We start from the raw sequence: 26,613 nt of genomic DNA on the forward strand, positions 1-26,613 counted from the left end.
TTAACATCGCATGCTTTTGCAAAACAAGGACTGGATGGCGTACTTGTAGTTATGACCTCTCTGCATGTACGATCAGCCATGTTTTATGAACATGAAGCTAAAGCGCTAAAAAACAAGAAGGGAAAATAAATGGCATTATAATGGAAATCCATTTATGTAGTTAGGAAGAGGGTGGTGTATTTTCTCGGTGATGGTAAATTGGTTTCATATGCTAAGGTACAGGATATCCACAAACCAGCTGCACATAAATTACACCTGCAATCTCCTGAATAAATGCGATAACCCCCCCCAAATGTTAAAGTCGTTTTATTAGTATTGCAATCAGTTTTTTCCATGTTTATTCGCCTAGAACTAGCTTGAATTTCATGAGGTGGGATATGTACAGAGTTCCCAAAATAGTCTGGGGGTTTGATTTGAGATTTTTATGGATGAGGGTAAATATCGAAAGAAAACAGAAAAAAATATACTTGATTAGATACATCATTCCCTATCCTATTTTCCAAAGGCTTCCCTATCCTGGGTTCCATATTTTCCTCCTTCTATTTTTCCATTTGTCTTCCCGTCCTTGTTTCCATCCTGGTGTCTTTTTTTATCTAACCCTTCCTTGTGTCGTTCTGTCTTTTCTGCCCTGCGTTCTTACTTACTTTTCTTCTGTTCATTTCCAGAATTCTGTCCTACGTTCATCCCTTATGTCAAAATCCTTGTCCTTCTAGTCTTGCTGCCTTACTTACCTTCTTCCTTCCTTCCTGTCAGTCAGTCAGTCAGTCTATCAAATGTTTGCTGATAGATCCTGCCTATCATACACATCTGGCATAAATTCAAGTGGATTTTTTAGTAGGGAAAAATAGTGATTTTTTTCCCCACCAAAATGTGTAGGAAATCTAAGTAACAAAGAAGGTAAAACAATTGAATAGACATTTTTCTAATAGTAATATTCACAGGCGTGCACACAAAAACAACTGAACAAAAATGAGTCCTTTCTCCAGCAAGAGAAAAATATGTTTTTGTACTGAGCAAAAGAGAAATGGATTGTAATTATGTATGTATGTGAAAATGGCAGCCAACACATGGAAGTGGTTTCCTTATTTGTTTTGTTGTATTAAGTTTGTTCCAGATACTCTATAATGTGCCCAAGATCACAGCCCACTATATATATTTTATTTTATTTTATTTATTTCTTCTTTGTTTGTTTGTTTTTTTCTAAATCAGTGAACACACGAAGCATATCAAACCACAGCACTGCAGGCCTCCATGGCAACCAAGTTGCTCAGTGTCTATTAACTAAGTATCTGCTGCCATCTTGTGGATACAGAGTGAATTTGTTTCTGTTGGTATAATACAATGTCTACACGACAGGTGTCACTGTGTAGCCATTTTTTCAACGTCCATGAATTTGGTTCAGTCGCCTTCCAGCAGCTCTCGTTGTTTTATGGGAATAAATACTCTTTGCTGTGTAAAGTCGCCACTAGATGTCGCCATATTCACAGCTGAAAGCCTTTTGCAGTGTCTTTCTTTTGTTTTTCATAATCAACTGACCTATGTTTGTGAAATACTTAAAGGAATTAAATGATTAAATTATAATTTGACTCTACCTCAAATATTTCCGCAGCATTGTCTCTGACCATTCTGATGTTTTATTTTCACTAATATTCAGTAAGGAACTTCTGAGAACCTTAACAAAACAAACTAAGGTTGATTTTGAGGGCATTTGGCGAAACAAGACTTAAAGGACAATAAAGAAGGATGAAATACAAATGTGGGTCAAACATTTTGTTATATGTAAAAACAAAATGCTGAAAACCATCTTTCATTTTCTTTTTTTTTCTTAAGAAACAGTGAAAAAGTGTTAAACCTTTGAAAAAGAGATCATCCTACAGGAAATCTTCTCTATTAGGAGGAGATTTATTCAGCACGTCTGTGTACACATTATGTATTCCACAATTACAGCAAAAAAAAAAATCCAAAATCTCTTATTTCTTAACGGTTACAAGATATTGTATAGGAGCTCATATCCGCTGCTATACTTTAGCACCTTTGTATGTCTCAGGTTCCCCTCATCTGTGATCAAGTGCCCTTAAACCTAGTGCATAAAATAAAGTCTCATAATGATGTATGGAAGTATTCAGACTAAATCAAAGGCCTGTGATTAAGGACTCTTGTGCTGCAAGGATTTGCTCATAATTCCACTTTCCCAGTCTCAAGAGCTTAATTTATAATGAAGGTTGCAGAAGCAAAATTGTGTGCTGATATAAAAAAAAAATAATAAAAAATTACTCCTCATTTTGATGTATCGTAACATACGGGTCTACGGGTTTCTTTTAAAATGATCTTCACGGGGCTGGCAGCAAGGGGCACCCTTCCTTGCTTCCTTGATTCCACCTCTTTTTCTGTCCTCCCTTCCACTCCTTCTCCACCCTCCTCCACCTCTCCATCCATCCCTCTCCCCTCTCAGCTCTCTCCTTTTTCCCCCACCCCTGTCTCTGCACTGTGCCAGATTAGCAGAGGAGTGAAGGAGCAGAAAGAGGAGCGAGAAGAGAGGATTTGCCGATCGGAAGAGAGACAGACGGGGGCGAGGGACCATGGCTGCTCTCTCCGCCTTGCTGAAGACCTGGGTCGTCCTGCAAACCCTGTGTCTGGCTCTGGCACAAGTGGTGAGTGGATGGGAAAGGTTGAGCCCTGCCGGACTCAGGGGTGTAGAGGGATGAGGGCCCTCGAAAGGGGTCAGCGGGCTTTGGATCTCTTGATGCTGTGAGTTCATGTGGAGTCTTACTAGCAGGTAGAACTAATTAAGACATTGAGGAATAAGGCAACGTGGACCCGAGCTTTAAGAAATGATCGAGGTAGAAGAAGAAGCTTTGAAAGTTTTTCTTTTGTCTTGCTGTTTAAACAAGCAGCACTGGACTATTCTCTGTGGATTATCAGCCCCAGGGTGGATGGATTTTCAATTCTTTGAAGCCAACAACTTCCGATTGGAGGATTGTCGATGATAAGGATTTGTCTTTGCCTGTCCTATTCCTTATTGGGGAAAGTGGACACATATTTCTAAAAACAGAAAATGTCTGTTTTTTTCTCTTGGAAGCAAACATGGAAGCCTTTGAAAGACAAACATCAGTGCACACAGATGCAAATTCACACGTCACCTACAGACGGTCTTGTACCTTCATCCAGGAATTTCTTCATTCTTTTTCAACATGGATTACTGTCATTTTTATTTTTTGTAAACTTAAATGGATTTTTTTTTTGTATCACACGAGAGACTGGTTGAGGTGAAAAGATTAGGGGCTTAGCTTCAGTGGGGGAGGTGGGGGTTAACACCCCTCATAACCCCTCCCTCCAACATTCCTCCTCAATTCCTCCACCTTTACCTAATTTACTTAAAACCATCCTTTTTGTTTTTAAACACTGTTGTCTAGTTCTGTTGCTTTTCATCTCCATATAAACTTCTAAGGCAAATGCCTTATATAAATAACAAAGGGGTTACTTATGCAGCACTTCAAATCAGAGTGCAAATCCATACAAAGTATCATCATTTTTATTTTTACAGGTTTGCACACACTTGTGTTTAACACATGTTTGCATTATTTTTTGGGATAAACAATAAAACTGTCTTGTTAGTTTATTTAGGGATGAATATTCTCTACACGGCACATATTAGTAATATAATTCAAATCTATACAGTCCTTCATGCGTTTTCTTTTCTCTCTATCTTCCAGAGGGGTCCGCCCGGACCTCAGGGTCTACCAGGTCCTCCTGGCATTCCTGGCTCGGATGGCATTGATGTGAGTATCCGTCCGCGCAGGTTTGCCCGGTGCACTTTCTCACAAAGATCAGTATTGTGACCGCTTCCTCACCGTGCAGTACCAGAGTTCTACCAGCAGATGGGGCTATAAATAAAAACACACGGGCACAAAAGGGCTCTGTTCCGCACTAGAGAGGGGTCTTTTCAGGAGCCGAGCGCTGAGTTCGTGTCGCAGTAATGTGATACATGCGAGTTATTTAAAGGAGGCAGGTTGTGTGCTGTGCTGCTTTGGTGGTGGTGGTGGTGGTGGTGGGGGGGGGGCAGGAAGCAGCCTGGCTGTGTGTAAATAAATGTGTTTGCTCTAAAATCAAATGAAATAAGCTTTTAGGCGGATGCTTTTTTTCACTCAGCAAAAATGAAATCCAGCAGGTTGTAGTAGTCGGTTTCAGTTTCATTAGACTCCCATGTAATGAACACCACTCTTGACTGACGTTTAAATAAATTTACAAAGCTTAATAATGGACGGGATGAAGGCTTTGAGGCAGACAGTGTGTTATTACAGAGACGTCTCAATTTTATATATATATATATATATATATTTATGGAAAATTACCCTTTTAGCATTGAGAATGCGTAACTTCTGTTTGTGTTTTAAAACAGAAGTGGATTGTATACTTCAAAATGTTGGTCGAATTGAATAATCCCATGTAGTTCTGTTACAAAATAAATCCACTTTGTCATTATCTAAGAAGGTCAGAAAAAAAAAAAAGTTAATGCTTCTTGTTTTGTTCAGTACAATTAACACAGCTGCGTGTGTTTCTGCAGGGGGAGAAAGGACCGCTTGGTTCCCCTGGCCCACCGGTGAGTCCCCACTGCATCACTAGTCACTATCGCTATGAAGGCTCAGTCAAAGTAATTGTAACCTCCGATTCACCCAAACATCAACTGCCTTGCTGTTTGTTTGATTGCAGGGACAAAAGGGAGAGCCAGGAGAGCCCGGCCCTGATGGACCCCCCGGAGAGAACGGCATTGACGTGAGTGAACATATTGTTGTGAGGCAGGAGTTGTTTGGATGGGAGGCAATAAAGCTGGAAGAATATGTCAAACAAGAGGTTCACCGAAACAACTTTGAATAGAGATATGGATTTTTGTACACTACAACTACAAACAAGTGGGACTCTGTCTAATAGGCCAGTGGAAAATGGTATGGGGATGATATGATATTTTACAAACAAAATTAATAGCAAAAACAAAAAAAAACCCAGTTTTTTCTGTGGGGTTTTAATCTCAGTGTAAATACAGCTGTTCTAGAAACCCTCAAAAGGTTTGCTACACAGTGCTGCAACAGAGACTCTTCTCTCAAGTGGGAGAGTTTGAAGAGAGCCATTAGCCATCCACTGCACACACACACACACACACACCTGACCTCTGTGGCTCTTTTGCAAAAAGAAAGCCTTTGGAGGAAAAAAAAGGCAGTTTGCCACAAGCCATGTAATCGATACAGCGAACAAGTGAACAAATAACACCAAAATACAACATGTTGACCCCCAAGCAAAATATTATGTGTGGTAAAATTGTGAATGCGTGACTTTTTTAATTAATTTTTTTCATAGAAAATGATTCTCTCTGATGAGATGTGGGAGATTCTGCCAGTATGCAGATGCAAATTAAGCCCTATTATTTGTTTACTGCCAAAGTTGCAGGTGTCAAAGGGATGATGCTAAAACCATCACAACACTTTAAAAAATATATATTTATACATGTCAAGACTCAAACATGGACTGAGCTCGAGCTGTTTTGCAGAGGGTGGGCCTAAATTTCAGGCGCTAGGTATCTGAAGCTAGTTTGTTGTGAAGCATTTTACAAATGGATGACTCAATTTCAGATTTTTGTTGGTGATATTTTTTTGTAAAACCAGGTGTTATTTCTGTCCCACATCACAATTATACACCACTTTTTGTTGGTCCATGACATAAGGAGGTTCACATATTAGAGATTTGACAGACAGTAGTAGGAAGTTCAATTAAAAACAAGGTTTGTGATACACTTCAGGGGAAATATAAAAACAATAATACCTGGGAGGTTTAAACTGTACAGTTAAAACAATAGTTTTAACTGTACATGAACTAATACTGTATTAATAATACACTGTATTAGTGTGAACTATTATCTACTATTACAGTTGGATTATATGTCATTTTGCCATACATACAAAGAAACAGTTAACCTTATAATTACTTAAAAATAAAACTGATATTAAACTGTGCTGCAGCTTCTTAGGTCAGTCATTGCATCTTCTCTGATTCAGTCTATACCAGCAGGAAAGTTTAGTTTCACTGGCAAAAGATCACATGCTAACAAAAGCTCACCCATGCAGGCATTCTGCAGAGATTTAGCCACTAATCCGCCCTGGAATCTCAAGGTTTGTTTCCCAAATACCTACCAGAACAGAGTCGGCTTTAATCAAATGTGTGGTTAACCCAGTTGTAAGGTCACTTATGCCCCCTGGAAAGCACAGTGTAAGCAATCTGCTGCCTGGTGACTCTTTCTGTATTTCATTACTTTGCCTTATATAAACTATAGCTCACTGGTTTTTATGCTTTTCTTTCCATCTCCAGGGTTTGATTGGAGCAAAAGGTGATCGCGGACAGATCGGTAGCCCCGGCCCAAAGGCAAGTGTTTTGGCTGACTAGATTATGCACCAATACATCACTGCTGTGGATGGAAAATGTCCATTTCAGGAAGGCATGAACAAGATGCCTTTCACTTAAAAGTATTTGTTCAGTTTCAGTCCTGGTACGTTGTAGGAGAAACAGTTTTTAGTCTCAAAACATAAAACAAAAATCTTTAGCAGGCCCTTAAATTACATACGCTGATTGACTTACATTCTTACGTGCACACAAAAGAGCAAAATGAAGGGTTAGCATTTGGGGGGAAAAAAAACTAACTTTCCTTCTTTTCGTTAGAAATTAAAAGTTTAAATGGCAGTCATGTTTATCCAGTTGTGAGCACATCTGAAAAACAAGTTGAAAAGGGTCATTTTAGAGAACGAACGATGCTTACTGCAGAGAAAGAAAAAATATTCAAAAGCAGCAAACTTTCCACAGATCATTTTCTCTCTACTGAGAGAGATCTCAGTAGAACTTCTCTCGTGTTTTACTGAGAGAGATTATAAGATATGTTGTATCTGCAGACCTCATTAACAAGCTGGACGCTAAAGTTCAGCACAGAAAATCCAGGCAGTAAAATTGTTTGAATGTGTGGCCAGGAGGAATCTCATTTGAGAAAATACCAAAAACAAAACTATTTTTATCTGAGACATTATGATAACATGGTGTACAATCTTGAAATGAGGTCAGAGGACTGTCATTTTATTGCTAATCTGTAAATGCACAAATCGAGGCAATTATATAGAGTAACAATGAGTGTAATAATACAAAAAAAATATTTTTGATATGTAGAGCAGTATTTTAAAGTGTCTATTTTCAGGACAGAAACATTAAAGCAAGTAGACTTATGCAATGCATTTTTACATGCCATCATATATGGCAAGCAAGGAGTTTCTCAGGACTTAGACTGTTAATATTTTCCATGGTTTCTTGCTAGATGTGACTTTATGTGCTGCCTTCAAATGCTTAGCACACAGCATGGAGTTCCACACTCGTTAAGCAATACACAGCTTAATTCTGTACATAAATGCTCTACAAGTTTCACACATTTATTACATGCACTGTTTTCATACCACAGCCAATTGGACTGACCTTTTTTCATTTGCAGGGTCAACCAGGTTCAAGCGGTGAGCCTGGACGTCCAGTAAGTGTCACGTTTTCATAAGAACTCCCAATTAATGCTTCTAGAAATAAGATCAATAAAACTAAGGTGCACCTCTGTAGCTGGTTGTTAAGACAAATAGCAAGTTAGCAAGTCACAGTACAGCAGCTCAATGCATTCAAAAATCTATATTTACTGTTGAAAATGTTGCTGAACTTTCTAACTCAGCATCAGAATGAGGAAGAATTAGGATGTAAGTGACTGAATGTGGCATGTTGTTGGTGCCAGAGGGCCTGGTCTGTTTCATAAACTGCTGATCTATTGGGATTTTCTACACACTACCACTACTGGGTGGGATTTAAAGTTAAGGGTCCAAGAAAGAAAGAAAAAAAAGAAAAGAAAATAATCTCTTTGTGTTGACGCCAATAGAGATTGAACAGACTTGGTTAAGTCACAGAAATGCATTAATATCTCAAATAATCTCTAGTTACAATCAAGTGAAACCTTAAAGGGCCACAGCAGCAGAAGTCAACCCTGGATACCATTCCTCACAGAGAACTGAGACTAAAATTCACGCAAACCCACTAAAAGAGGAAAATGACAGACTAAAGAAATGTTGCATGGACCGTTGAGTTTTGATTTCAGTATCATTCAGGTTGTATAGTCAGACTTTGGTGTAATAGTGTGAAAGCATGTCTCCTGCTTTATGTCAAAGGTTTAGGCTGGAGGTGGCGTAATGGTGTAGGGGAGATTTTCTTGGTTCAGTTTGGTAAGGGCAAGAAAAAAAAGAAGCACCATTTCAACTCCACAGCTTTCCTTGAGAATAGATGAGGACCAACTCCGTCCTTTTAAGACCACAGTGTACCGGTCTTCTGATGGCCACATCCAGCAGGTTAATGCACCGTGTCACAAATTTACGCTCAAGCGGGCTTCTCGAATATGCCCGTGGGGTGACTGCACTACCCTGGCTTTTAAAGTCACCAGATTTCTTTCTGATAAGGGAACTTTGGAATGTGGTTGAAAAGCTTATTTGAGTTGATAAATTGGCAGCCATGTTTTGTGCATAAATCCCTGAAGAATGCTTCTCACATCTTACTGAATCCATGAAATAATGAATAAAGCTAAATGGTGTTCAATTGTTGTACTACTTGTACTGGTGAAAATGATAATGCTGCTGAGTTAAGATAAAAGCAAGCAGAGATTATTTGTCAACTCGAGTCGACATCTTGAGTTTATGATGATTTGGCAGGCAAAGCTAACTTACAGTTTTCAATGCTTATCACAGCTTATCAGTGTTTATCTTTTGTAAATAAGAAGACATTTCCATGACACTTAAGCAATGAGTTATGACCGAGAGAATCTTGACACTGCTTTATTGTTTAAGGCCTAGATGCTTTATTATCTAGCTAATTTGCATCCCAGCTGGCTTTTTTGTCCTGCCTGGATGTCTAACCAGCTGCACCCCCCTTTTAGCTCACTGAGGCCAGATGTGACATATGCTGCCTTGAAACGATAGAAACGATTCATAGATAGCCTCACACACACACACACACACACACACACACACACACACACACACACACACACACACACACACACGCACCCCAACAAACCAGCTACAAATGACATGTAAGCATAGTTTGATGCCACTAGGTGGTGCTCTGTGTCCATCTTCCTCACAACCTACAGCAGACCTGCAGGTATTCAATGTTATGCTTGGATGCCACACAATTAGTTAATCCTTTGTTCTGCATTATGGGGCGTCCCTGTTTGGGGGGGGCTGTGCTGGGCATTCACTGCTGCCCACTGCACTGACACAAGATCCTGCCCAGTGAGCTAAATTACCTCCATGAAGACCTGATTCCTTAATTATCCTGTTAAAGTTGATTCTAAGTAAAAAACCAAGCAAAACAAACTGCCAGTGTTCTGAGTTTGTGAGCACTGTTTAGCCTCGTTCAATACACACAGCACACGTGTTATCAAATCATTGCTTTTTTGTCATTGTTTAAATTTACAAAGCATCAATCAGTGCTCCGGTAAATATTTCTGTATCACAGTAAATTAATCCTACTTCCTCTTTCTGTTCCACACAGGGAGTCGGCCTTCCAGGTCTGGGTGTAAGTTGCATGTTTGCTATTTCACAGAAACGCTTTGACGTTTTTATGCCTTCGCTTTTAAGAGTTTGGAAGTACAATGGATATATTCTAATGTTCTTTATTGCACTATTTGTCTACATTGCTTTGTGCGTAGGGTGCCCCAGGGCCAATTGGCCTTCCAGGTCAATTTGGACCACCTGGACCAAAGGTCAGTTTTTTAGTTAAACATCACCTGCTTGATCAACTACATTGCTATTTTGCTTGCTGTAATTCCCCTGTTTCTACATCATAATAAATAAGCATCTTCCAGTCATATCCAATATGTCTTACAGCAGCTTGCAGCAGACGAACAGCAGAGGCTTGTTCAAGATGAATTTAGAAGTGGCTGAAGCCATCGACATTTAGTTAGAAAAAAAGCAGCACGCAAACACTGCAGCCTCTCTACAATTTATGATGGAGTTTATTTGACGTATGTAGGAATTAATACGTGCCAGCAGGTAGTCAAACTTTTAATTAAAACTTATTAAAATAAGTCATTAAGATAGCATCAAAGGTCTCTTCATCAGGATAGTATTATATTTCTATTATTTAGAAACCGACACTTAGCAACAACCAATTCCAAGCCTGACATCAGACTAGCTTTTTCTCATTACCGCACATACCAAGACTCTGTGAATGACTTACACAGTGACAGTACCTACTCATAGAATGAAAGGCTCTTCTTATTTCCAAGCAGCAATATATTGTAACAAATTGCCAGCCTTAAGTCTTCTTATTCCCCTTACTTGCATTGGAGTTGCCTGTCCATATATATATTGAGGCTCTCACCATCATCTACACATCACGGCTGCATCAATGCTAACAACCAATTGCCATCCTCGCAGTAAAACAGAAAGTGTTTCTCAATTTTGCCTCCTGTGGTAGAAGGAATACATTGCAATCAATTGAGGGCATCACAGTAGAGGAGAAGCCTCTACTTACTGCCACCGCAGCGTGGTATTAGTAATATACTGCGACCATCTATGAGCGCAGCAGTAGAATTGAACACTATTGTTGTTTTAGGAATGTTTTTCAACCATTTGCAGGCCTACCAGTAGAATATAAAGTGCTTTTTGGAGGCAATGGATAGATAACTTGTATTTACCACCACCTTGTGGTAGCAGCGGTACACTACAGCTGCATGTATTAGAACAGCTGCAGTGGAACTCAATGCTCTTCTTATAACCGAGCCTGTTTGCTTATTTTATTTGTGGCTATTTTCTTTTATGTCCTTCATGTAGGGTGTTTTGGGACCACCAGGTCCTCCAGGACTCCCTGGACCTCCAGGCAAACCGGTAAGTGTCAATTGAAAATTGTTTGTAAAGGGAAATTGTGATCCCTAACCACAAAACAACAAAGTTGATCCTGAAATAACATTTTAAAATGAAAGGATTTTACTGAGCATGCATATATTTTGGTGAAAATAACATTTCAATGTATAACAAAAGTTTGTACATAAATGCTCATAAAAACAACAGTAATGTTTTTGCTGAAATGGTAAAACTATGATACAGATTTTGTCCTTTTACTTTAATCAAAACTTTACAAGGAAATGCATTTTTCAAAAACCTAAACAAAGAAAACTAGGAACTGACTAGATACTTGCATCTCATACCAGGTATGAAGCTTATGCTCACTTTATGCTAGCGCTACCAAGATTTAGACGTCTCCAGTGGCTGTGATGTTTAAATTTGGCTTGAAGTTGCTTCCGGGGAGGGATTAAGTTCAGCGAGCTGCTGTCCATACGTTACTGCAGCAGAAGAACGGCAGTATGAAGCTTGAGTCTGGTCTGCCTTCCCTTCTCCTCTGTAGCTGCATGAAAAACCTTAATGTTCCCAAATAGAGTTCAGCGATAGTTGGGATTCCTCTCTATTTTGTTCTGTTTTGGTGGAACTTTTTAAAGTTACTCTATGGAACTTTGCATTGCACCCTTAGTTAAGCACATAGAGAACAATGCTGCATTTGGTCAGTATACATGTATTAAATAGGGCTGAACAGGATACAGTGTACGAACACTCGTCCCGTTACATATAACCCATAAGTAGATACACCCTCAATAACAACTGGAGACATTGTAGTTAGTATAACAGCAATCAAACTGTTCCTACAATTGCTGACCATTTGTTGCCCTTTTGCATGTTTCCATTGATATTTTGATAATGCATTCCAAGTCTTTTTAGGTTGGAGGGCCCTTTGCCATTACCCTAATCTTTAACTCTCTAACAGCTTCAACTCAAACTTGTGCCTGGCCTAGTCCAAAATATTCATATGAATTCCATTCAGACAAAACACCTTTGTAAAAAGAAGAAAACAATTACGGTACTTTAAATCTATTTTTACCAGGGTTATGAATGATTTTGGACTTGATGGTATGCCAGCCCTTTCTTTTGCACAAACTTCTGCAACAGTACTTCCAATTAACCACAGAGTTCTGCTTGGATGATCTTTAAACTTCACAATTTCCTATGACGACATATGTTTCACCAAGGCTGCAGAGCTCAGTAAATATGCTAACGGGTGACCATTAGGCTTCATTAGGCTTACGGCCTTGTCAGTCTAATTGAATGTGCCTTATGTCACTGGATGTGATTACAGGGCAAAATGAAAGGCCTTGACAAACTACTAAGATTGATGATTGTTTGTTCCTGCAGAAGTAGAGGTTGATATTTTATTTATTTTTTTAATGCATGAAAATACCTGCTGTAACCACAGTGAGCTGTTTTGTATAGGTCCCAGCAGACAGAAAGTGTTGAGGCAACCAAAACAGTTCTGAGAGTTAGGCTTTTTTGAAGGTGCATGTACTCCCCTGTGTGTTTCTCCGAGTGGCTCCAAGAGCGCTGGGGTGGGGAGAGGGAAGGCAGAAGGGAGTGTCTTCACCTAGAATGATGTTCACTGCCCAAGGGGGTGTGTTTGTTTAACTTTAGTGCTGTCCTAGGACAAATAAACCCCTGTTAGATCAGTGGGGTGTCTCATCTGACTGCAGCAGTAATACATCAGTCCCTAGAGATACCTCACTTCCTAACTTCATCTATAAGCAGAGAGATGGAAAGATAGGGAGAGGAATCGCTGAAAATAATGGGGAGAGCGCTGAGTCAGCGCAAAGAGGGTTAGGGGGTGCGGGGGGGAGAGGTAACTCTTTGCCAACTGAGGCCAGCAGTTCCCTCATACTTGTGTCCAAATGCCTGTCTAGGGTCCTCCAGGCAAGTTTATTGGTCTCGAGGAGGGTAGTGCAGACTTGCAGGTAAGATCTTTAACAACTAGTTTCTTACATTTATTTTTATTTATTTTTTGGCACGGTTTCACTTCTGTTAATCCATATTCTTTTGCATCTCTTAAAACAGTGTCCTCTCAACTGCCCAGCAGGACCCAAAGGCCCTCAGGGACTGCAGGGTGTAAAAGTAAGGCTTTGCGTCTCATTGTCTCCCGTTACAAAGTTTGCCGCAGCACCGTCCTGACTAAAGCGTTGCTCTCCAGGGACACAAAGGGCGTGCCGGCGTTCTCGGAGACCCCGGCAGCATAGGAAACCTGGTGAGCTGCGCACTACACAAGTACCTGTACATATTTATGTTGTTTTTTTTTTTTTACAGTGTTGCACACTCAGCCACTGCTGAGAGCCACAGGAGGCAGGGATTAGTTTTAATGAGGCCCCCCGAGGCACATGACTGCACTAATCTGGCAGCGATTAGTCAGGCCGGAGCTCGGACCTGCAGTCTGCATGTAGCGGCGTGCCAGATGAAAGAGACGGTGCAGGAGCCAGGTACATGACGGGGAGGATGAGAGAGTCAAGGTTCACGCAGACCTCTCACCTCACCGTTTTAAGCAGAGGTAATGAGCACATCGTGGACTCCTAGGGAGCAGCTAGCCGAGTTCGAGGACTTAGCCTCTGATCTTCCCACACAATGAACCTTCTGGCAGAGCTTAGATGCTGAAAAACACTCGGCTCACCCGATAACCACTCCACACAGGCCCGGCTTGGATTTCAGAGAGCCTGCCTTGACTCAAGGTTGCTCTGTCTTTTCTTCATCTTAAAGACACCCGCCAGGAGCTGTTAACATCTCCGGCAAGCTGCTCAGGCGGAGACTCAGATGTTAGCTGAGCAGAAATGTTTTACTTCCTGCATGCTAAATCACTTCTGAATGGGGAAAAAAAAAATGCTGAGGAGGCCACTCATCTTTATCTCTGCTCCAGCAGAAAAACAAGGTGGAGGTATTGCACTTCAGAAACTGTTAGACGGCTGTTTTAACACAGCTGACTGAGGATTATCATACTTATGCTAAGATGGGTTGACTATCTCTTAAGTATAATATGGCATAACATGTTCAAGCATAACACTAAAAGTTGGGACAGCAAACTCAATGGTAAAATCCCTACAGAAACAGTTATCAAGTGGATACTAGAGTCCTTCTCACAAATACTTCTGCTTGTAGTTAAAGTCCCCTCCACAAAGACTGTATTTGCTGACTAACATAATATTAAAACAAGTAACTTCATTTACTAAGTGAAGCACATTATATTGCTTAATGTGACCCAGACAGATGGTTTCAAACCTTCGTTTCTGTTAGTTCTGATTCTCTGCCTGTAGCTATTGAAAACAACATTTACGATTTGAATCGTGCATCAAATTGATTAAAACAAATAATACTACAGAAATGCGAAAACTATGGTTAATGCCTGCAGGAACTATTAAACTGTCAAATGAACCTCAGTGTAGCATATCTTCCAATTTATTAAATATTAACGCATACCGTCAGTGGACAAAATAGCAATTTTGACCTGATGTAGTTAACATCATTCAACATGTACCATGTGTGCTGTGTGCATGACACAGAGTTTCATGAAAAAAATGATTATAGAAGGTTTTATCAATAACTCTCTTATGCTCAGTTCAGCCTCAGTGTTTTGACTCAAAGACATACATAAAGGGGCAAAAATGTGACAGTTTTGTACATTTTCTACAAAGAACCAGAAATAAACTGAAAATAAATTTTTTTTCTTTATTTTCATTTCATTTTCATTACCTTACTGGCCGAGAAACTAATGCAGTTTTATTATCCGGATATTAATTGCTCAAATTATGGAAACTGTAACAGGTCAAATCAAATGAGTTTATAAAGTCTATTTCATTGTGCCAATGAAAATCATTCGCAAGCTTCAGACTTAATTAAAAAAAACAAAAAAAAAAGTTTTTTTTTTCTTTTGACTCATAAGTATGAATTTTAGTTTCAAATGTTCATGTTTGTTGTAGCTGTAATTAAAATAACTTCTTGTCTACCTGTCCTCAAAATCCAAAATGGTTGTTTTACACATAAAACAACTAGATACAGCAAGGTGACTTAATTTTGAAACACAAACTTCACTTTGAGTTGCCCACCTTCAGTAATAACGTCCACACCGAAGTTGTTGTTAGCACAACCTGTCAGTGCATTTCTTAAAGCAAGAGATCATTTTGAATATTTTCAGAAACCAGTGGTTAGCATTTACATTTGATTTACATCTTATAATCCCTTTCTGTGAACGTGATGAGTCGCATAGTGTTGACACGACGTATGAAACCCTGACAGGTAAGGAGAGCCTCAGGAGAAGGAGAAACTCATTTTTTGTAATCTGAAGATGGCCAAATCCTGTCCATTAAACATATGCATTCCATTTGAATTCCGGGAAATGAAAGCTAGGAATGTTGTTAAACCTCAGCTGATCAGCTTCCAGTGTACAACAGCAAGCATCAACATTTAAGTTAAGATTTCCCTCCGGAAATTTCACACCCGAACAACTCTGACCCCCTTTAACTCCGACCTGCTTTGCATTTTTTGCAGCAATGTACCTTGAAGTTCATGTGTTTGTGAAGGAAATTGGGATCTGTGTGGGCAAATTTGGATTGGGCCATTAATTTTTGATTAGCTCGCTCTTGCTGGCTAATTAGTTTCAGCTAGAACTTTATCAAGCTTGACTCGGCCAGTACACAGTATACAACCATCAAAGGCCGGCTAAGGCATCAAAAGTAACCGTCTAAAACTGGCTTTGAAAGTACTTGCTCTCAGGTTTTAAGTTTTCATGAATGAAATGTACACACACGAGACAAAAATCTGACCTTCGGTTAGTTTGGGAAATTAACAACCAGTCTGTTTTATCTTTTTTTCCCCTTTATTTTAAACAGGGACCCAAGGGAGATGTTGGTATCTCTGGGGAGCAGGGCATCCCAGGACCCCCGGTATGCCACAGATTCTAAATTAGTTAATGTTCGAGCTTAACACAGAAAACTGGCATTTGTAGTGCTCTGTTCTCCCCATCCTCAAAGGCACTGCACGGCTACATTACTGACTTTTCCTTCCCTTTCAGGGTCCGTTGGGTCTGCGGGGTTATCCAGGAATGATGGGTCCTAAAGGAGAGGCCGTGAGTGCCGCGTTTTGTTGTTTTCGATTCAGACGGAGCCTTCTTGTCTCTTTGCTCTGCGGATGCGGGGCAATTCAAATTCTGTGCTAAGCACCAAGAAGGCACAGCCAGCCCGAGCCCCCGTCTATACAAACACCATCCATTACCAGCAATGGGGACATATGGAAATGATGCTAACACAAATCTCTCTCCTTCTCTAATGAGTTGGGGTTGTCTGGGTCCACTGTGACTCCATCTGTAGTTAATGATCCACTGTAGCCATCCGTCTTACTGTTAACATTAGCCGAGTTAGCCAAGTTAGCACCCCGGCTTAAAGCCAAAACAAGAGTGGCTGGCTCTCTGCGCTGCTCCCATTAGTGGAGTGAGTTAAGCACCAATTATCCCTTTATCACAATAAATAATAGGCTTCTGCAACTTAACTTTCCCTCTGATCTCAGGTGATTGATGGCACTTTGTTGTTCTCCGGCAGGGCCCTCGCGGATACAAGGGCATCGTTGGACCTGTAGGAATTCCTGGACCTCCTGTGAGAACACGTCCACACACACACACTTACTTCAAAATAAAGTTCTGATTATTCTAAAGTACCCTTTCTTTGTTCCTGCAGGGTGAGGAGGGACCTCAGGGGACACTTGGAGACTCGGGAGAAAAAGGAGACAAAGTGGGTGAAAGCTCTATAGTCATTGCCAAACAACAACAGTTATCTCTGAAAACTTGATTGGATGGCACCTGAGGCAGACACATTTGTTTTCTGCAGGGCGGCCAAGGCATCCAGGGCCCACAGGGGGCTGTTGGCAAAAAGGGGGAGAATGTGAGTGAAGCCTCTTGTTTGTGTGTTCGCTGATGTTTTCAAAGAGCGTGCCAAATAAAGTCCTTTGATACATTGTCCGCCTGCTATCCCAGGGTCTTCCGGGTATCGATGGAAAAGATGGCACACCTGGCATTCCTGGAATCAAGGTAAGCGCGCACCTGCTGCTGTGACGATCAGAGTCTGGAAAAAAGGACACATGTTTAATCTTCTTCTTTTCTTTTTTCGCTGTATTTTGTGTAGGGGGCTCCTGGGCAACCCGGAATACCTGGCCCTCCTGGTCCTGCGGGGACAGCAGTAAGTGATTTTTTTTTTGGACGATTGTGCAACGTCTTCATGTACCATAAACCTTTTCCCAATTTGTCATAGAACAAAAAATCAAATTCCAATGTTTCTTTTGTTTTATTTGTGCAATCCACCCACATAAATTACTGCATAAATCAAAAATAATGTGATTTTATTTATTTATTTATTTATTTTTAATTTTTTACAATTACAAATATGAAAACATTATGGAATATCCACAAAACCACCCAGATATAGTTGGCTACTAAAGTTGACATCAATCTGAGAAGCAGACACATCGTTGCCATGGTGAGACATGGTGGTGGAAGCATCATGCTGAAGGGATCAATCTCAGCCGGTTAGACTGATGGGGAGATGAATGCAGTAATTCTGAAGGAAGACGTCTTAGAGGTGACAAAAAACTGTGAGACCTAAGTGGAGGTTCACATTGTAGCAGAGAAACAACTCAGAAATACAACCAGAACTACAATTTAATACTTTAGATAAAAACCTTATTCAGGTATTAGAATGCTCCAATGAAAATCCACATCTAAATCCGGTTAAGAATCAGTGGGACGACTGGAGCATTATTGTTCGCAAACAGACTCCATGTATTTGACAAAATTCATTCAAATCTGTGGCTGACATAATGTGAAAAAGACATGCGAGGTACTCCAGACTTTAAATTGCTCGACACTTTTCTCCATCTTGACTCAACAAAAAAAAAAATCCCACAAAAAACATGTTGCGGTAGGTTGAAGCGAACTCATACGTTTGAGTTTCAGCTCGGTTTTCTGGGCAGTCGTCCAGGGTAACCGAGACCCTTTGACCCACTCTGTTTTAGAATACAAACCACCTTGAAATGGCTCCCTGCTGCCTCCGCAGACCATTTATCATTATCAGGCCGGTGGGGGAACACACAAATGTGTGTTGGTGGGCATGTGTGTGTGTGTGTGTGTGTATATATACAGTATGTGCGTATCTGCATTATTTTGACTAAGAGGTAATGAAGCGCGAAATGCACACTTTGCTGTGTGATCGCTTCTGTGACACTCGGGCTGCGACAGACTCAAGCTCTGGAACTTGGACTTTTTCTACACACTTAAACACAAACGAGCAAGGCAAAGTGTTTGGCCCTGGCTCGCAAAGGTGGCTTTGTTGTGCATTTCAGACATTTTTTTGCCACTTCACTGATAGCAGCAACACAATCAAGTTTGCACCGTCGGTTTTGCCCTCTGCGTTTCCAAGCTGCACACACACGGAGTTTGGATTTGCTGTGTTTTAAAAGCTGTGCTAATTCTGCCTGTAGGGTTTGCCTGGCACGCCGGGGGGGAAAGGGGAACCTGGAAGAAAGGTATGCTTTTACTTTTTTTTTTTTTTTTTTTTTAGACATTTCTGTTTTATTTCTTACTGCATTTTGTTGCTTTTTCAGGGGGAACCTGGACCAAGGGGCCACGGGGGCATGCCTGGTACTCCTGGTCCTTTGGTGGGGAATATAGAATTTAAAATTTATACATATGTGCACACATAATTATTCTTTTCTGTTATTCCACTGGTGCAAAGCTTTAATTGGATCGAACATTGAGAACAATTATACAAGTTTGCTGTCTCTCTGTTAGGGTGAACCAGGTATTCCTGGAGAGCCAGGTATGGAAGGAGTTCCTGGACCTAAGGTAAAAACCGATGAAAAAAAAACTAACAACAATAATGAAAAGTAAACAAACAAACAAACAAAAAAACATCATATGAAATAGATAAAGTTTGTATTGAATTGCCATTGTTAATACATTTGATGATATCAATAAGTAAGTAAATAAAACCTACCCATTTTCTATTTAATTAAGCCACGGAGCTAACGTCACACCTATTTCTGCAGGGTGACAGAGGACAGCGGGGACCAGTGGGGCCACAGGGATCAGTTGGCAAGCCCGTAAGTTGCTCTAATAATTATTAAAGCGTTTTTTTTTTAAAGATGATTGCAGAGTGAACGCTAAAAACTGTATTTATCTTTTCCAACAGGGGAGCAAAGGAGAAAGAGGGCCTATTGGTATCCCAGGCCCACAGGGACTTACTGGGACTAAAGGGGATCAGGTTTGTGAACAATTTATGCACGGAAAAAAAATTTAATGTAAAATTATCAACACATAGTGTATACATTTTTCATAATAATCTAATGTAGTTTGCAGGCCTGACCATTGGGGGCAGTATTTACTAGTGAAAGTAACTCAAATGAGGTTCATTGTAGATCATTGAGTAAGGCAAGCAATATAAATGATAATCCAAGCATCCTCATCTTCCTTGTTTCGGAGATGAGACAACATTTTTCTTTCCTCACAATCTCTGGTGTCAGTGGCCTCAATCAATATTTAGTTCTTGTGCGTTTCGAAGGATAATAGATTCTGGATGTAGCCACAGTCGCATTTACCCACCTCTCTCTTTTTCTCTCTCGCTCTCTTCCTAACAGGGCTTCCAAGGAAAAGTTGGTCCGAAGGGAGACATAGTGAGTAGAACTTTCTGCTTCTTTTTCAAAAACGAGCTGGTCAGAAATCCAGAGCTCAGTGCCCGCAAGATTATTTCCCCTTCATGCAGCCCCCACTTTGTTCTGCTCTTAGCTCTCTCCTCTCTGTTGCTTTCAGGGCGACCCGGGTGTTGAGGGATTGGCTGGCGAGAAAGGCGAAAAGGTAAAGGCGGGTAAAAGCGCAAGGCAAAGCCGCGTCGAGCTCCTTGTTGCAAAGAACAGCAACAAAGTCTGTGGATAGGGAAGATTCAGACGCAGTGGCTGGTTGAAAGCACAGCAAAAACTTTCAAATCACCAGCAAACTAAACTAAAAGGAAGCTTCAGTTTACATACAAATACACATGATAACTCAGAAAGGAGGTAATTTATGAAAAAGGGACAAAACTATTTATACAGCCTTTTGTGTGGGCATTTTTATACGTTTACCAAATTCCATTTTTTTAGTGAAGTCATATCCCTTGATATTCGTCACATTTTCCCCACAAAATTATACTTTGAGGAAAAATAAAAAAAATGGCTTCACCGAGTAATGCTTTCATTTGCTGTGACAGGGTTTGTCTGGTGAACCCGGGCCCAAAGGACAGGTGAGTGGACGAGATCGCCGTTCGACCGTCTCGCTGACATTTTATGAATCTTTCCTCCTGACTGCCCTTTTCTTCACAGCAAGGAATTAGGGGGGACCCCGGACACAACGGCCCCACCGGAGACCCCGGGAAACCAGGGGATCCGGGGCCGCCTGGGCTGCCGGGTCCAAGGGGACTCAACGGAGAGAGAGGAGTACCCGGCGTACCGGGCATTGCTGGACCAGCAGTAAGTGATTCACTGCGACAACATTTCTCTTTTCGGTTTATTTCACTAATGGGACGCTGAGGCTTCTCTTGCTCCCTCCAGGGGCGTGACACATCCGACCAGCATATTATTGACGTGGTGCTAAAGATGTTGCAGGGTGAGCATCAGTATCTGGAAATACACCTTTGATGTCTGCAGAGTGGATTAGAGGAGCTCATTTCGTTAAAAAAAGAAAAGAAAAAAAAGAGGCTTTTGAAGCAGTCGGTTGTTGGCCGTCAAAGGAAGTGTCCTAGGAATGACTATTTGGTTTTCCGGTACAGAAAGACTGCAGGCTGTGGCAGTGAGTGCCAAAAGGGTTGTGCTTGGTGGTGCCGGTGTAATGGGACCTCCCGGGCCTCCTGGTCCACCGGGGGCACCTGGCCCCCAGGGGCCACATGGCTTACCTGGCACACGTGGTATCCCTGGTATGATTGGAGGACCTGGGCAGATTGGAAACACTGGGCTAAAAGGTAAATCACCACAGCATAAGATGAAACGGTGCTTATTGTTGGTTTTGCTAAAGTCGGTAATGTCTTTGTCTACGTCCAGGAAGGAGAGGACCAAAGGGAGAGAGAGGAGATCTAGGTAAACCTCACCCAGGTCAACCAGGACCTCCAGGGATACAAGGTGAACATTTCCTTTTCTAACTGAATTATGCAAAGATTACACTGTTAAAGCATCTTGCTTTAAAAAGTTGTTCTAAAAACCTTCAATTTTGGTTTACCAAGCCCTAAATTATGTCTATTCTGAACTTGCAACAAATGGAATAAGGGAATAAGAGAAGCAGAATTACTTCTTAAACTTGTAATTATGTGCATCATAAGTTCTGCTACAAACCCCCAATTATTGGATTTTGATTTCAGTTCCAATAGAACATCATTGGTTATTTATTGTAGGAGGACTGACTGGACAATTAAGTATTATGACTGTTTTAAAGTAAAAAAAACAACAAAAAACAAAAAAACTGAGGAAACTGAATAACATTTGACATTTTGATAACAATTTATTTAATACTGAACATGAAAAAGTCTTCATGAATGTCTATGACTGTTGTCATAAAGTGTCATTCGGTATCTGAAAAGATTTGGTTCTATTCTCTGTGGGTATCAAATGCCTTCGATTGTTGAGACAAGGTCTGATGGTTCCACGGTTGGACTCAAGAAAAAAACAAAAACTGCCTTGGTGTTTTTTGATCAATGACTCTCAATGACTCCCCACTACCGACCAGAAGTCTTACATCACCCTTATATAGCATCAACAATAACAGTGAGAAGCTGCGTAATGTCCTCCTAAATTTCCTATCAACTTCAGAAGCTGCACAAACTTTGCCACTGATGGCGATGCAGCGAGTGCCGAAAGCAGCTGCTGTAAATAACACGTCTGACATTTCTGCACGTTTTATTGCATCCGTCTGCATTGCATCCTCTCCTATAACAAGCGTCTTTCTTTGGACAATTTCTGCAACACTTAGTTTTATATCTGTCAGTAACAGTTAGGGGCTGTCACCGCGGAGCCAGACAGCTAAACTTGCGTCCAATAAAACATTTCCATGTGACCCACAACAAAGTAAAAACTGAATTTGGTCTTTTAACAACAAACCCCAAGTTGTGCTAAAAGCTATACCACCAATTTTCTTCTCAACAGATCAGCACAACTTTGTACATGTTGGCATTTAAAATGTTATCTTTAAAACGTAATTTAGCATCGGAGTCACAAAATCAAGAAATAGGAAGCAACGTCTCAGTTTGCAGCAAGACCTCGTCTTAACTGGTGGAAAACAAACTCAGTCAGATTTAGTTATTTGGTGTAGAGTTGAGTGTTGAGGATATATGTCCAGACGTTAAACTGGTTGGTGTTTACTTTAAAAGTTAATATGCACTGTTATTGCTCTGTTCTCTCATTTCGTGCCACTTTGAGATAGCTTAGTTCGTTTCTCATCCTGTTCACTAAAGGAGCTACACGCTCTGATGATGAAATATTGAATAACTACGCTCTTGAAAAGATGTTTGGTCTGTTACTTGACGTCGGTTTTATCAGCTTTGTGTAACCGGATTACAGGAAACACGTTTGTTCAGACGGAAGCAAAATGGAAGAAATATGGAATCAATGGCATTTATAAAAGCAAACACCTGACCTGATATTAGAAATTATTTGCCTTTCATAAGCCGCTTTGTTGCTGTTGTCTCAACTAAAAACGTTAACTAAAATTCAGTTACATCACTGAATTACAATGGTTAAATCCAAAAGATTTATTACCCCCATTGTAAGTTGATCACTGCGAAACTTCCAGTCAATTACAAAAACTGAAAAGGCACAGGAATGTCTTCTTCAATTGGTCTGTTCAAAACACAATTGAAAAATTTACCATCGACAGAATAATGGTGGTTTCATTTTGTTCTCTGAAATTGGAGGTCACTACTTAGGATCACACAATTGACCTTCGAGTTGGGTTCAGTTCCGATTGAATTACCATCGCACAATGTATCGTATAATATCTGTGATTGTTAAAATCAGTATTTAAAAACACTCAAACTGAAGAGAAATGGCTTATATCGGTAACAGTGGTTAGCATCAACACGACTTTTAACCAAAAAGCACTCGGTTTAGGAATGATGTCACCGCCATATATGAGCTCCAGAGAGATCAAACATGTCAGTGTGGATTGACGAGCTTCTCTGATGGATTGATGCAACCTGCAGCCTCAGACAACACAACTTTCAAATTTTAACACAGATGTAGCTAAGTTAAAGCCAAGTAAGCTTACTTAGCTTTATTAAATATGTGTGTTCCAAAAAGTTTTAATTACGCTTCATAATTTTTCAGTGGAAAATTTTCATCTCATTACTCATACCTTTATAATAAGTTTAAAATAAGTTCTTGGTTGCTGCGATATTTTCACCTCAGCACAACATAAAAGTACCAATGTTACTGCATTTACTAAGGATTTTTATGGACCAGATGAAAATGTCTATTAAAAAAAATAGAGAGCTGCACAGGGAAGGGAGAGGTAAAGAAGACAATAAGGCCACTGAAGGACTTGGCGTTATGTCTGCTGCTATAGGAAAAGATCCTGAGAGGAATTTCTAAGGCATCATTAACTCCAGCCATTTAACAGATGCTCCTGAGTGGGGATGTGAAAGGACTGCAACAGTACAAGCTAATTCAAGCTAAAGGAAATTCGTTCTGTTCTGCTCAACTAGGCGCAAATTAAATAAATGAATGCCTTTCCTTTAGTGATGTAAGCAATGTGCCTGCTTGGGTTTCAGTCATCAACTTAAGTTTCTCTTATGTCCTTCCGACTTCACAGGTCCTCCTGGCGTTGATGGTGTGGCTAGAGACGGCAGGCCCGGCGAGAGAGGACCTCAGGGAGCAGCTGGTGAGCCGGGTCACCCTGGTAAGGCAGGGCCCGCGGGTCTTCCCGGGTACTGCGAGGCGGCAATGTGTCTGGCGGCATCGGCGTACACCTCGCCGAGATTACAAGAGGCGGGGACAATCAAAGGACCCAATATTTAGAGACCCCCCCCCCCCCCCCCCCCTCTCTCTCTCTAAATCAACTGTTGGGGGGAGGGAGAGGAAGAGGAAAGAGAGAGACTCTCCTCATTTGGACAACATCAGGAAATGAGAGTTGGGGGGCAATGATAGGGTGGCGACTGGCTGTTTAGCTCCCCCTCTATCCTTCATCTCTCCTAGATATTACAACTGGAAGTTTTTTGACTGGTGGGATATCATGATCTTAATCCCACACATCACCATGACAACAGCAGCTCATAAGCCACCCACATCCTCCAGTGTTTTTTTTTTTTTTTTGGATGATGTCAGTGTCAGTCCCGTCCAAATGCCACACTCCTTTCCCTGGCAGTGAGACGGGAGCAGATTCAGACTGAACCTCCACGTCTCCTACCTACCGACACACTGCCTACAAGCCGAGAGGATGCTGAGAGAAAAAAAAGAAAGGTGAATGGTGCTTTTCTTTAACAACACGATCACTTTAGATGCGATAACTTGTGTGTTCTTGAACGTCATCGTACCTCTCTTCCGACTGAGACGTCAAACCTTAAAAATGTACAATAAGGACCAATAAATGATTGCAGCCCAAGTTTTCACTCAGTACTGTATTATGAAATGTATCTCCTGATCTGTAAGCTTGAGTGAAATCCTTGATTTAACTCATGTAAATTGCTTCCCCCCCACCTTCCCTCACCCCTCCGCTTTCCACCTAAGTCTCATTTTAGAACCTAACGACAAGCTTTATCTCTTCCCCTTGTTGCCAGGCAACAGCATATCCCAATAGGCACTCCCATCTCCCACAATGCAGTGCTGTAAATCTTTGTAAATGTGTGTTGATTATTATGTGCAGGAATACCGTGCAGAAGTCTCAGAAATGATGACTCGTCCTCGAAACAATTAGCTATTGGTTCACTTGTGCTTTCCATGCCACTGTCAAGATTTCCACAGCATTACTGATTTATGTCATTAAAAAGAAGCTATTTATTGTTCTTGATAATAATCACCTGTAAAGAGAAAGAGGGTTTACTTCTGGATGTTCATTCTTCCCAAACCAATAAAGAGGAAATGTTTTATAAAATCCAATGTTCTTCTGCATCAATGTTGGGAAGTTATTTAGTCTCTTTCAGATCCTTCTCTCTTTCTCTCTCTCTCTCTATATATATATATTTTTTTGCAACATTACAATTATCAATTATTGCCTTGAAATAAACTCCCTTGCCTCACATGTTCAGCTTTTAGCAACATTTTTGCTTTACTGGGCGCTGAAGTCGCCAAAAAACGAGCGCCACACTACTTTTATTTACTGTACACCAAGAAAAAACTGCACAGACAAAAACATTAAGAGTTCTTGTGAAGAGACAAGCTGTTAGTACCAAAAGCACCTATCCAAAACCTCACAAAAGTCCGACAGAAATGTACAGTAGGAATAAAACAGCTGCAGTGTAACTAAATAAAGAGCCCCACTGGGAAGGGTCAAATGATAAAAATGTCAACAGAAAATAACTTAGAAGGGAAAAAGCAACAAAACATACAAAAGGTCATGGTGACCACCAACGCAACTTTACAAGGTATTCTGAACAACAAATGGAACAAATTAAACAGTTAGTAAATAAAAAGGCCTCTAGTTTCTGGACGTGTATTTAGCTGTGCTGACGCTAAAATTCGGATCCACCGTTGCTACGTAATGGATGTCCTTCAAACATCGACTAAAGCAACCTTTCACTAATTGTCTACTGTAAGGAAATGTGACTGATGATCTGTGGTCATAATTTATATTGCGAGTTCACTGGGTTGGAAACAAAAAAGCTTGAAATTGGATGTAATTACAAAGACTTCAGGAAATAACATGCAGTGAAATTGGATGATGATCTTTGTGGTATTTTATTCTAGTGAAAATACTTCTACAAATATGTGTTAAATGATTTTCAATAGTTCATTTATGTGATTTTTAAAAAATTGAAGTTATAATTGTATGGAAAGACCCAGCTGTAGGCAAGAGAGATGCAGTTCAATAATAAGGATTTATAGGAAAATGCACAAAAAAAAAAAAATCGGAGGAAGTTACTCAGGAGAAACAGGAACCATGGGGGTACAGCAATAAAATCCAGCAAAGTGTGACATGAAAACAGACATTACAACGCTGAGGATAAGTGAATACGGGAATGATTCGCAGGTGAGATAATTATCTGAATGCATAACAGCTGTGAGACAAGCCTGAGGATAGAAGAGGCTTATATCGTACCCATAATGAATGCGAAGGGATCTGCAGCAAAGAACCAAACAAGAGCCACAGAAACTGAGTAACTTCACAGACACAAGACTGTAACTTCAAAAAGTCACAACGTGGCACAAATATAAAAAGCAACACTTTAACACAAAACAGGTGCATATTTAAAGGACAGTAACAGGAAAAGTAATGAGCGCACACTAAACGTTTGCAAAGAGAACAAAAAAGAACAATTGCTTTGGTGCAAACTACCAACTAAAGCACTGACATTAGTAATTTTAGACATTAGTAATTTTAGACATGCTCTCTAGAAAATATGAAGGGCTTTTAAAAATCTGCATTTAGTTGCCAAGCAACTAAAATTTTAACTGTTATTTGAGCTTTTTTTAAAAAAAAGAAAGAAAAAAA

General features: G+C 40.4%; 1 protein-coding gene across 2 annotated transcripts in view; it reads left to right on the plus strand.

The window, feature by feature from the left end:
* The window catches only part of col9a2 (procollagen, type IX, alpha 2), a 62,294-nt gene that overhangs the window by 29,350 nt on the left and 6,331 nt on the right, over positions 1-26,613 (plus strand). Inside the window, exons 3-34 of one of the 2 annotated variants that reach the window (XR_003597768.1) lie at positions 2,453-2,651; positions 3,714-3,779; positions 4,565-4,600; positions 4,711-4,773; positions 6,358-6,411; positions 7,517-7,552; positions 9,604-9,627; positions 9,761-9,814; positions 10,887-10,940; positions 12,836-12,886; positions 12,987-13,043; positions 13,120-13,173; positions 15,800-15,853; positions 15,982-16,035; positions 16,505-16,558; positions 16,640-16,693; positions 16,790-16,843; positions 16,936-16,989; positions 17,084-17,137; positions 18,435-18,479; positions 18,558-18,611; positions 18,745-18,798; positions 19,002-19,055; positions 19,145-19,216; positions 19,590-19,625; positions 19,762-19,806; positions 20,195-20,227; positions 20,307-20,453; positions 20,535-20,589; positions 20,753-20,941; positions 21,021-21,098; positions 23,779-24,259. Coding sequence is in view for 1 of the 2 variants with exons in the window: in XM_028035477.1 (XP_027891278.1) it covers positions 2,580-2,651; positions 3,714-3,779; positions 4,565-4,600; positions 4,711-4,773; positions 6,358-6,411; positions 7,517-7,552; positions 9,604-9,627; positions 9,761-9,814; positions 10,887-10,940; positions 12,836-12,886; positions 12,987-13,043; positions 13,120-13,173; positions 15,800-15,853; positions 15,982-16,035; positions 16,505-16,558; positions 16,640-16,693; positions 16,790-16,843; positions 16,936-16,989; positions 17,084-17,137; positions 18,435-18,479; positions 18,558-18,611; positions 18,745-18,798; positions 19,002-19,055; positions 19,145-19,216; positions 19,590-19,625; positions 19,762-19,806; positions 20,195-20,227; positions 20,307-20,453; positions 20,535-20,589; positions 20,753-20,941; positions 21,021-21,098; positions 23,779-23,984 (2,067 nt within the window). In the remaining variant the exon portion in view is untranslated. Of the gene's footprint in view, positions 1-2,452; positions 2,652-3,713; positions 3,780-4,564; positions 4,601-4,710; positions 4,774-6,357; positions 6,412-7,516; positions 7,553-9,603; positions 9,628-9,760; positions 9,815-10,886; positions 10,941-12,835; positions 12,887-12,986; positions 13,044-13,119; positions 13,174-15,799; positions 15,854-15,981; positions 16,036-16,504; positions 16,559-16,639; positions 16,694-16,789; positions 16,844-16,935; positions 16,990-17,083; positions 17,138-18,434; positions 18,480-18,557; positions 18,612-18,744; positions 18,799-19,001; positions 19,056-19,144; positions 19,217-19,589; positions 19,626-19,761; positions 19,807-20,194; positions 20,228-20,306; positions 20,454-20,534; positions 20,590-20,752; positions 20,942-21,020; positions 21,099-23,778; positions 25,062-26,613 lie in introns of those variants that run through there. The other variant, XM_028035477.1, reaches the window with a different exon arrangement.

Source organism: Xiphophorus couchianus, chromosome 13 (genome assembly GCF_001444195.1).
Source record: "Xiphophorus couchianus chromosome 13, X_couchianus-1.0, whole genome shotgun sequence".
Classification (NCBI taxonomy): Eukaryota; Metazoa; Chordata; class Actinopteri; order Cyprinodontiformes; family Poeciliidae; genus Xiphophorus; species Xiphophorus couchianus.